Source organism: Carassius auratus, unplaced genomic scaffold (assembly GCF_003368295.1).
Source record: "Carassius auratus strain Wakin unplaced genomic scaffold, ASM336829v1 scaf_tig00002789, whole genome shotgun sequence".
NCBI lineage: Eukaryota > Metazoa > Chordata > Actinopteri > Cypriniformes > Cyprinidae > Carassius > Carassius auratus.
Genome location: NW_020523480.1, coordinates 21784 through 34526, shown reverse-complemented (window position 1 = coordinate 34526; position 12743 = coordinate 21784). Strand labels below are relative to the sequence as shown.

Here is a 12743-nt window from a genome sequence, read left to right as displayed (position 1 = left end):
ACAAGCCACATCTCTCTCCACGTCTGAAGTTATTGATTTCATGAGACATTCTGGATGAACAGACCTTGTCACCAGCATCATCAGGTTGTAAAACACTGGGGCTGCTATGACTGAAAGCCACCTGTAATACTTGTCTGAGGCTGGGTCCATGATCCACACTTCTTTCCTAAAACACATGAACACCTACTGAATCACAGCATTCATCTGTGAATAATCAATATCATTATCTGATTATTAGTACTAAAACTGCTGTTATTGAAATTTCATTTGTGGCATACTCACGGCGGAGGAGGAGCATCTTTCTTTTTATCATCTTTCTTATCATCTTTCTTATCATCCTTCTTTTCATCCTTTTTCTCATCTTTTTTCTCGTCCTTGTCATCTTTTTTCTCTTCCTTCTTGTCTTCATCTTTTTTCTCCTCTTTTTTTATTTCTTCCTTTTTGTCCTCCTTTTTGCTGAAGTTAACATTTAGGGTTGTTTTTATTTGAATTAGCTTGTGAACTGGTCTCTAAGGGTCACTAGTGTGAACTAACACTAGTAAGCTCTCATGTTAACCTGCAGAGGGCAGCATTAACACTACCATTACTCACTGAACACATATAAGAACAATGTACTATAACATTATCTGTTGTTATTAATTGAATATTTTTAGATCAATCCTTTTTAGTATTGTTTTGTTTTAGGATTCTAAAATCTAGTATCTATCACATCCACGTATTAATTATATTTCTGTCATTTACAATGCTCTTTATAGGGTTTTTATCTCTACATGGTACTTACTCATCTGTGTTGTTGCAGTTGTTCATATTGGAAGCTGCCAGTGGCCAGTGATTGGCTTTTCTTAATGAGCAAAAGGCAATGATTCTTGTTATTATTGTGGAGTACAACTTTAGATCATCACTACTGCTGATTTATTATCTATATTTACAGTGAACAGCTGTTTCCATTAGTTTCTATTCTTCTACAAGTCAGTGTGATACGTGTTTACCTAAAGGAGGATTTCTACATGGAAATCTACATACTGTTTTGATTTTATTACATGAATCCTCAGCTCTGTGATGTTTTATGAATCATCTGCACACAATACGGATGTACTTTGTTTTTGCACAGATGCAGCATGATTCCCTACGTGATTCTTTTATTTTCAAGGCCTCTACATTATACCAAAGGTGTCTCTGCCTGTATAAAGAAACCATGCAGAAAACCTTTATTTTGACTTACTTCCTCTTATGAGGCCTGTCAGGAAGGCCCAAAGAGGATCGGGCATTACTTCCTCGGTTAGATAAATCTTTGAGGTCAGGTCCACGGAATCGCTCTAAAAAGGAGTCGGGACGCTCAACCTCTCTGTGAAGCCTGTGTGATGCCCAGTTCCTCAGCATTACCAGAAACTGGGTAAGCCTGGGAGACCGAAAGATATCAGACAGCAACACTTTATACAGGATGTAGCTTTCTGTTCAAGCCATGTCAAACGCACACTTAACATATTTAAATTTTGCACAGTGTTGTTGATGAGTGTGGACCATACTTCTCTGTATGGTCAAATGAGATGTGTTAATGACTGATGCTGAGTGTGCAGTTGACTTGGCTTTGGTGGTAATCACGGATCACATGGTTAACTACGTTAAAGCTTTGGTTTGGATGGACTTGACGTTACCTTGCCACAGCCCCAGCACCTGTGAAAGAGCTTCTCCTGGATTCCTGAAACTGGCTGGTTGCAGAAGAAATTATCCCCTGCATGTCAGAGGAGTTGTCCTCACATAGAGAATGTGCCCTAAGAAAAGTAAGGTTTAATCATATTTTAAAAAAAAACATCTATTGAAACTAAGCTGCAGAAATTGCAAAAAAAAAAAACTTGCACTTGCAGTTCCATATATTTTATAAAGAATCCAAACATTCATTTTTTTTTTTTTTTTTTTTTTTTTTTTTTTTTTACAAAACACCAGTCCATTTCAATCTAAACTTAACTATTTTATTCTAACCTGCTTGCACCATTTTCAGTCTGGTCCAGTTCATCTTCAGAGGCTCGGACTGAAAGCATGTGTCTGGATGGGTAGGATTGCTCTGTACAAATCTTCGCCATTCTTTCTTCTCCTCGACTACCCTAGGCATCCAGCATTTGATGAGACATGTCAAACAAAAGGACAACACCATAACAAAAGACCATGAATTATTAAACATTTAAAGCATGTATTTGATCCTAGAAATGATGCTCAAAAGCATACTGCAATGAGGCTTTTAATGGGCTGCCATTATTTCAGATAATAGCATTTGATCAACTGAACCCAGTTCAATGGTATTAAAACCTGAAGAGATTACAAGAACCAGTTATTGGCTTGATCTCTGCAAACCCGTTTTCACACTAACAGCACTGCCATCTGAACACATCGCCTAAAAATACTTGCTGCTTAAACACTAAACAAGATCAGTGGCCCATCTCACTGGTAGATCCTGACCCAGAGGTACTTTAAAGGCAACTCGAGCCTCTATGTAGACAGAACTCTTAGAAAGTGTGTCTGCATATAGCAAGAATTGGTTGTAGACTAATATTTGGTTAAACAGAGTGGCGATTTAATTTATTATTTTATTTTATTTTTCATATGGCAGGAAGTAATAATAAATAAAAAAAATACAACAAACTTCCTAACCCAGTTATACACCTCATCTTTCAAGGTCTTTGATGCTGCACTTTCTCTATCTAATGTTTAGTTTTGTTGAGGGAAGATTAGTGTAATTAGACTAACACCACCAACGCTATTTGTGTAATCTATTCCAAATCCAGAACGATGCTAAAAACTGAGGACACACAGCAACTTCTTGTCTGCGGTCCTGATTTCCACCCACAGGGTTCTGTTGTCTGAGGATCCCAAGACCCCAATGACCATCCTAAAAATAAATGAACACTCTGACATGCCTAATGTAGTCTTTCTTTCAATAATGTGTTCTGTCAATACACAGTTAACAGAGAAAAAAACTCTGTTCATTATTTTGTTTTAAATGCTTAGTCTTTTTTGCTAAATCATATTAAGAGTTTATTAACTGTTTATTTCTTACATTTAAGATTCATATTCATAAAGGTGGCTAGTTTTTATATTACATGTATAATGCACATTTGCACTTTAATGTAAAGTGTCACTATTGCATTGACAGGTGAAAATCTGGACTGGTTTATTTTCATTAAACGGTTTAGTTGGAAAGCTGCTACACGTGCGCCACAAACGCTCTGACTGGCGGGAATCCTGTTAACTCGTTTAAATTTGTTACGAACCATAGTTATTAATAATACATTATGTAATATTTCTGTGTCTTCTTGACGAGTTCTTTATCGTCTCATCGACAAATTCTTTCGCAAACACCAATGGACAACAAATAAGTATTCGTATGGGAATTAAGAGCACTTTAATGGCATCATTTACACTAGTAACCATGTAATCTATTAAACTTACCTGCGAAGCAACAATATTTAGAAGTCCAACAGGTTTAGGGCACCAGATTCAAAGATAATTCCTGTTCAAGTTGATCTTTGGTTGAAGCAATTGGTGATCTGCTCAATGTTATGTTAAATCCCATCTTTAAAGAACTAATTCGAGTTTGAATTTTTGGCCATCAGTTTTCACCCACTTTTGCTGCCATCACCAGTTTTCTTTAGACTGAGATGATGTGTGATTCTTAGATGTCCGAATTTTTTATTGACTGCTAAAGGATGCGTTCAGAAGTCCGCGGCTCCTCGGATGACTGACAGCTCCGAGCTTTCGATGTGGACGTGGGCGGAGCTTAGTGCTCGTCTGCTCATTAATATTCATTAGCAATGGTCAATTGCAAATAGCTCTGCCATTTTTTACAACTGACTGAAACATAATGTTAATGTTTGTAATTCCTCTGTTATTAATTTATGTTTAGGGCAAAAAGTATAGAAATTATGGCATATTCATTTTAATTGACACATTTACATTCTAGATTTGACCATTTTCTGAAAATAGTTTTTAAGCATGTTATCTTTTTTTATATATTTGTTTAATTGCATTGTGAGAACACCTTTTCTGTGCTGCCAGGCAGTATTTTTGTCCTGATGAACCAGCACTTTCAGAGATTAAGGATCCACTGAAAAAAGTGGCAAGTGTTGGTGGCACTATACCGATATCACCAACTCTGGCGTCAACATGGTTGTCTCTGCCATGCTAATGAGACCTGAGAAATCCTTAAGGCAATCTGCGGAGCTGCATCGTTAATCCCAGATTAGGCCTGAGCACCTATCTGAGCCACCTAATAATCTTTCTTGGCCTCAGCCCTTGAAATACTATGTGTGCACCAGTTAAACTGGGCTGACCTCACGTTGCACATGTTTAGCATACATGGTATGGTCTTTTTTTATTTATTTTTATTTTTTATAAAGATTACAGCAGCTAAAGGCAGAATGAGAACTCCGACATTATCTCAAGGGAGCTCTGTGTTTTGAGTGGGTCTGAGATGAGTCAAAAAGAATAAAAGAGAAACCAACATATCACAAATACAAACAAGTAATATGAATTATAGAAGAAACATAATTTTTAATGTCATGTCTCCTGCCAAAAGCATATTATTAAGTTCCCCTAATAAGGACTAAGCTGCCCTTTAACATCTGCCATCTGTCACAGATCTCCATAAGATTTGTACTTAAGTGAATTCAAAATCTGAATTCGAGGTAAAGGTTCGACATGCAAGTTTTTAAATAACCTTGGTTTTAATAGCTAGTAAATTGTAATTGTCTTTTTATCCTATTATTGTTATATAGGTTTGCCTTTCCCCAGATTGTACTAACTTGATTAAAGACAACACTGAATATGTTTATATATTTGTGTGTGGGATTCAGATGTGAATTATATGATTGTCATATATGTGTTATAAGAAGCAGCATAGTAGATCCCTAATTCATAAGGTAATTCATAACTTTTAAAATAATGCTAGTCATGAATATCAGTCTTGTACCCTCATGGAAATCTACAAAGACACACTTTTGTGTTATTGTGTTATTATTTTCCCAATTTTTACTTATTCAATAATTTATATACCTCATAAAACATTTATTATACAGACAGAAATGCCTCTTTTAAGATGAAGAATATGTTATCATATTTGACACAGCCCTTCAATCAGAAACCAATTGATTTTCAACTAAATATTTTTCTGACATTCCTCCAATCTGTTTACTGCAGTGCAGGCCTTACACACAGTCCTTTTTCCTTTCATCTCAGGGGAAGCTAAGTGTCTTCGGCTCAGCTGCTTTAAAGCTCTTCATGTGATTGGGACATTAAGTGGCAGAGGCAAAACAGCACTGCTGCATCCTTTGGGGAAATGCCATGATGTAACACTCTGTAATACAAACCTAGAAAAATAAATAATTTATATTAAAACAATCGCTCTATAGTCACACAACTTTGACTGATGATGTCATTATAGATTATGAGCTAATGCCTATTTGCCTTTCACACTGGTTCCATAATTAGCTGGCTAATTGTCTAGGTTTGCACAATACCTCTAAATAGACTCTACTGGAGTCATTTCTAGAGCTGCTTGATACAGCCACACTGGAGTACTGGTTGGGCACAAATGTTATGTTACTACAGCCTCTATTTACACTCAGATTAAGACAACACCTATTCCGACTTTTTTATTTGTTAACTAATGTGTAACTCATCTGAAATGCACCTTTTGTCTATTGTATTCCAGACATCTGTTTAACTGGACTCAATAAAAATACTCAATGAATGTTAAATTATATATAATTGAAAATTAAAGGGATAGTTCACCAAAAAAAAACAAGAAAATTCTCACCCTCATTTTGTTCCAAACCTATATGCATATATTTCTTCTGATATTCTGAGGAATGTTGGTAACTAAACATTTTTGGTTCCCACTGACTTCCACTGTGTGGGAAATAATACAATGAAAGACAATGGGAATCAAAACTCTAAAGTCTTTCAATTCTTCAAAATATATATTTTCAGCCTCACACAAGGTCGTTATACCTGGAGACATAACCAGGTTCTTAAGAGTTTTAGCAGAAGCTATTGAGAGCCAGAGGAATACCATCAACTCCTTGCACCTGAGAGCAACCAATTCCGTAACGGCCCCAACCTTCAGCCAAGAGGGACAGAAAAAGTATCCCCATCATTCCCCTACTAAACCAGAAACTGGACAGCTTGCTATGGCTCGGGATTCGAAGATGCTGGTTGATGTAGGCAAGCAATTAATTTTTCCACCTGAGATTGCAGCTACTACTCTTAGGCCAGACATGATTCTTTGGTCCCCTTCATTGAAATTTGTTTATATCACTAAGCTTACAGTCCCATGGGAGAACTCAATGAGTGAGGCATATAAACGTTGCGCTACATAGAACTGGCAACAATGTCCCGAAATTTACATCTTTCCCAATACTGAAGTATAGCTCCCACTCTCAACATCAAGGCAAATCTCATGTGCATACCATCCATGACAGTCTACCATCATGTCCTGTGTTTATGATATTTTTGTGTTCAGAAGAATGAAATGTAAACAGGTTTGAAACAACATGAGGTTGAGTGATTGACAATTTTAGGTTTTGGATGGATAATTTAAAGATAATAATTGTGAATGTTTTTAATGATGATAATAAAACTATCGCAGAGTGTTTGTTTGGGATCATGTACAGAAACGTTCAGCTCAATTAAAAGCCTCTTAGCTCACACAGCCAGAAGGTAAAGGTAATCACTGTCTCTAAACACATCTTCCTCTTTGGCCTGCCTATCTCTGTCTCTCTCTCCTTCTCACCCACTCACTCATCATAGTTACAAGTTGTCACCTTTCACCCTATGTGCTGCTGTAACTTTTTTGCCAGTGTGCTCCAGAGAACCAGAGAACAGAATCCGACAGTATTGTGTTACCAGCTTCACTCAAAATCATTAGAAATGACAGTGATACACCCACATACCTGCTGCAATTAACAGATTTAATTCCATGTGGACTGAACCTGTACAAAAAAAAGTTTGATTTGAAACCAGTGCATTTTTGGAAATTGTAATAATGCAAAAAAAAAAAAGTATGAGGCAATACTAGATTTAGTTTCTAATAGATTAGAATGCTACTTTATCCCAGCTAATCAAAATATGTTTTGCTAATTTTCTCATTATGAAAATGTATTTAAAAAATATAATTAATGTTTTTTAGTAGAATTTTTTTTTTTAAATATGTTTCAGAAAAACGTTCCATAAACAATGTATAAACTATGTTATTATGCTGATACTGAAGACATTAATAAAGACCATAACTTTGAATTAATATTCTGTTAACGTTACTGGAAGAAACGTTTGTCAACATTTTAAAAGAACCTTTTACCTGAATATTAAGCTCTAAGAACATTTCCTGTTAGCTGGAATCATCTTTGCAAAAACCCTACACTTCACACGAAGAGAAAACCACTACCTTTATTATAACTGCAGCTGTCACTCACTTAAGTTCAGCAGGAGGTCACCAACCCAATATATTTATTTGATGTGTGCTCTTTTGTTTCCTGATTTCTCTCAGGGAAAATAACTGATACAAAATAGATCAATTAAACAGCTGCAATGTGGAGCTGTTTACAATGCCATTGTACATTTCGGTATACTGCATTAATTAGAAACATGGTGTAGCACAAACACAGCATAAATTTAAAAGAGTGTGCTGTAAACACTGTTAATTAGTAATCAGATACTATAATATGGCTGGCAGAGACGACAAGCAGAGATCTGGATCTAAATGAATTAAACAAAACAACTAACACAAACACAGGGAACACGAGGGACAGGAGCATGACATGAAGCATTGTTGTAAGTTTAATACAACCAATATTCAGTGTTAGCATCTGCCTTTCAAATGCACATCTTATCTTTACCCTGATCACCTGCTCTGATTGTCTCTGTTAATGACTCAGTGTTGCTAGTCTTTTGAAGAGAACAGCTTTGACCCGGAGCATTAAACGCTGTTATCCTGTTCTGCTCTACATCTCCTACAGAATCAGATCATCCATCAGTCTGTTCTTTTCTAGTTCACATCTGTGTACTGGTTGAACATTTATCTTAAATCCACAATTAGAATATTCCTACATATATGTTAAGCAGCAAATTCAAGTATTTGCTGTTGTCCCCCATGAGGAAATGCAGGAATTGCTTATTGTTTTTCATTCATTTCCATTTTTCTATTAAATAATTGATTCATGTGGACTTGCAAAGATTTAAACTTCAAATTTAAACAATTCCCAGTATCAGTTCCATGTGCACAAGATGTTGCAGCTGTTTATAATATATAGAATAATAATAATATAACACTGGTAATTAAAAGAAAATGCACAATTCACAACAATCCAAAAGTAAAGTTCTCACAACTTCTGTTAACATTTTGTGAAGTGAAAAGCTGCATGTTTGTAAGAAACAAACTGGACAAAATATGAGTCCATAATCTGTTCCATAAGACTGTTTTTGCTTTTATTTTATCCGAGTATAGTGTATAGATTTTTTTCTTTTTTATTACAAACATGGCTTTTCGCTTCACAAGACATTAATTGATCAACTGGAGTTGCATTGAGTACTTGTGAAATATTGCAACATAATTTTCAATTGTTTGGACTGTCATTCGGACGGCACCCATTCACTGCAGAGGATCTGTTGGTGAAGAAGTGATGTAACCAAATCTGTTCTGATGAAGAAACAAATTTATCTAATGATGGCCTGAGGGTGAATACATTTTCAGCAAATTTTTATTTTTGGTAAATTATTAATTCAAATCTTTCTCTGACTTTTTGTTGCAATGGGACACCTAGGTGTTTTGGTGTTTCTATGCAAACCTCAGTGCCACAGCTTCCATCATTTAACCGACTTGCTGAATACAACAACAGCATTCCTAGGGTGATGAAAGGTTGCCATGGCAACCATAAGGCTTGTGCGCTCACCTGCTTCAACCTTCCCACAGCAGCAAAAATGAACCCATCACAGGAATTCATTTCAGCTAGGCTGATTATAGAAGGCTGCAGTCGAAGCTTTAAAAATATATTGGATTTCACAACACTGAGAATGAATATCTAGATTATAATGACATTTACGAGAGCTTAGCATCAATGGATTGTAACTTAATAAATCTCTAGCTGTGTGTGCTCGTTTAAGAAATATAGTATTCAAATTTCAAATTATACTGACATAATGGCAAGTGAAAAAAGAGGGGGTCTGTTTCAGACTTTACACTCAAACTACACAATATAATTATCTTCAGATGCCAAAGGAGTTGGATCATTAAAAAAATGACCCATAACAGATGTCTGTATAAATCAGAGGTTTTTGATTCTTTCTGAGGCCAACAAGCACCCCCCGACCAAGATATATGTGAAATGATGAAGGAATTATCATGCCAATCACTCAAGTCAAGTATTTCAAGTTCAAGTGGCCAGTATTTGCAGTGAAGTGTTGTGTGTCTGCGGAGGTGGGTGTGTGTGAAACCCCTCTCTTCTTCTTGTGTCCTGATTGTGATGTGTTTTCAACAATCTCTCAGAGGAACGCTGAAGTGGTGGACAGAGGCAAGAGCAATGTCAGATCCCTCAACATCCTCACAGCGCCAGTTCTTTCCATTGTCGTTACATTCCAGTGGCATTACATACTTGCTCAATAATGGATCCTCTTAAGTGAAAGGGTGCTGTCAAAATGAGAGTTTAAACATCTGATTAAAAAACAAAATCACATCTTGTGAAAAGTGGAAGTGAAAAGCCATCCCCTGTTGTCCTCTCACATCAAAATTATTTCAGCCAATTATTTAGAACTGTTTCAAACTGTTTTCAATTGTAAACACTTCTGTCCTGATTCAGATGAGACAACTTTATTGCTGGAGAAAGCAATGTGGATAGAGCACTAGTATTTTAACCAGCCTAGAAGCAACAGGTTTTAGCTAAAAACATATTATGTTTCTTACAAATTCACAGCTTTCCCTTCATCAGCTGTTTGGACTCCCATTCTGACGGCACCCATTCACTGTAGAGGATCCATTGGTGACAGCGGTAGGCCCTATTGTTTTAAAAATAATTAAAATGTATTCAAATTAATTATTTATGAGTGAATAATAAAAAGAGGATATTGCCATTATCATGTCATTAGAATACACTGAACTATTTTTTTATTTTATTTTATTTTACTCAAGAGGTTACTATTCACAAAACCTGCAGAAATGTAGTTGGACTTGATATTTGTTAAGTTGCCATGGCAGCCACACAAAAGCATGGAGCGCTGCACCCTATTGCCCACTTCAGAGCAGCATACACCATCCTATTGTACCACACACTCATTTTCTACACCACTTGTTCTTGTGGTTCTTCAAGGCTGCACTACACACACAACAGCCAAATGTCTCTGCATTTTAATGAGTCACACATAATGTAATGCAGTATGTTCTTTCCTATAGAGATGCAAAACAATAAGGTTGCAACAATTTAGAGCTGTTTTTTCCCTGTGTGTCCTTTGCATAATTACACATTTTAGCTGTAGCTGTGTTAAAAAGAAAAAAATAAATTAATTCTTCAACCTAGGAATCTCTTTTTTTTTTTTTTTTTTTTTTTTTTTTTTGCTGAAGTACATGATCCTTAAACACATTACGATTCACTAAACAGGAGAATCATGTTTTTTACTATAACTGTTAAGTCTGTTCTGGCCTTTTAAGTCTCTTTGAACATGTTTGGTGTAGTAATATTTATTATACATATATAAAGGTCCCAGGTTTATTGAATGTTTGCTCATTCATGTGCAGTAGCATTTCAGGTGTAGCAACCAGTTGTACAAAAAAATAACATCACTGCCATCTACAGGATGCTCTGCAAAATAATAAAAGGGCACGGAAAAAATCAACTTATGATGACGCATTGTACAGTGTACATTTTTGTTATTGTTGAAGTCCTTCCTCATTACCACTATATGAAATGAAAGATATTTCATTTAAAACCCAAATATAAAGTTGATTTATATCTGGATCCAACAATTAAATCATCCAACTTTATATTTGACATTATCTTTTTCAGTACAGTTTTTTTCAACTGCTTACACACAAAATTATTACTTGTTATTTCTAAAACCTGACACTCAAACACCAGAACCACACACTAAATCTGCAAAACCATACACACATTTTTGGCCTTTTACTCAGTTTTCAATTTCGTTAAACACTTTTTGCAAAACACAACACACATTTTTCTATGCAACACACAAAAATCTGACAGGACGTTTCTTGATTTCCTTTTATAAAAACAACCAATCAAAATGCCACACTTATTCATCAGTGCCTCACACTAACTCCTCACATGTGCAAACACTTGTTGCTTTACTTAACAACAACCAATCATAACTTAAGTAGTGGCCTATAAATAGGTCAAAGGTCAAGTAATAGGTTTTGGACAATGGATGCAAACAATGCAGACAGAGTAAGAGGAGTTGGAGGGAGAGGCAGAGGACGAGTTCGACTAAGAGGAGTTGGAAGGGGAGCAAGGGGAGGAAGAGGACGAGTCAGAAATGGAGGAGGACAAGGAACAAGAAGAGTGGTCCCGAGTGAGATTAGGGCTACAGTAGTCGATCATGTGATAAACCATGGTTTAACAATGAGAGAGGCTGGACTGAGAGTCGAATTTTGAGTAGATTTACTGTGGTGGATATAATTCGAACCTTTAGAAATGTATTTAACAATTTAATGTAATGTACACATGTTCTAATGTACACATAATGGCTTTTTTACCATAACAAACAATAGGCCTATACTATAATAAATATATTTTACTGTAGGACCCTTGCATTAATTTACTACAGTGTATTGCATTGGTCACAGTTTGGTAATGTAACGACAGATAAAAGAGGAGGAAGCAATTGCAGGCGATCAGATGTAGTTTATTGAGAAAGAGAGTCCAGGATGTTGGCAATGGCAAGGAAGGTCTACGGTGGCGTGAGATGAGCTGGGTGGTGAAGTCGGCGGTGCAGGTGAAGGTGGTCAATGGTTGAAACCAGGAACAGACCGGAACACTGACACGAGGACGACAACACTTAATCCACTCCAGCACACGAACACGGAAGACGGTAATCCAACTAGGACACGAAGACATGAGAGAGGATCTGACAACAGAGAGAGAGCGAGGTGAGTATAAGTAGCTGAGGTGTGATGAAGATCAGCTGGAGCGAGACAATCAACACCCAGGTGATGACAATCAACTAAACGAGCACATGGAGACAACGTAAGTACAAAAACAATCACAAAACATGACACGGAGGAAACACTGGATTTCCTACCGTGACAGTACCCTCTCCCCTAGGACGTCACCTGACGTTCCCAGCCTGCTTTACCTGTAGATTGTAATCATCTATAAGGTGGTGATCCAATATGTCCCGAGCAGGAACCCAGCTTCTCTCCTCCGGACCGTAACCTTCCCAATCCACCAAGTACTGAAAACCGCGTCCCCTCCGTCTAGAGTCCAGAATACGATTAACCGAATAGGTGGTCTCCCCATTAACGAGACGAGGCGGGGGGGGAACCGGAGCAGGCGGATTAAGACGGGAAGAAATCACCGATTTAATTTTGGACACGTGGAACACGGGATGAATCCTCCTGTACGCCGGAGGAAGGCTAAGACGCACGGTTACCGGATTAATAATCTTGGTAATAGAAAACGGGCCAATAAATTTGGGAGCAAGTTTGTTAGAAACGGAACGCATAGGAATATTCTGGGTAGAAAGCCACA

The 12743-nt window shown here is 36.8% G+C and overlaps 1 protein-coding gene across 1 annotated transcript; it reads right to left on the bottom strand.

Moving 5' to 3' along the window:
* Positions 1–47: 47 nt before the first annotated feature.
* On the bottom strand, positions 48–2146 carry LOC113070031 (cyclic nucleotide-gated channel cone photoreceptor subunit alpha-like; the record flags this gene model as incomplete). Its single annotated transcript, XM_026243187.1, has 4 exons — positions 1981–2146; positions 1656–1772; positions 1223–1399; positions 48–166 (listed from the first exon to the last, which is right to left on the bottom strand). Coding segments are annotated over exons 1-4 (514 nt in total), but the record flags the coding sequence as incomplete, so codon positions are not given.
* Positions 2147–12743: the final 10597 nt, after the last annotated feature.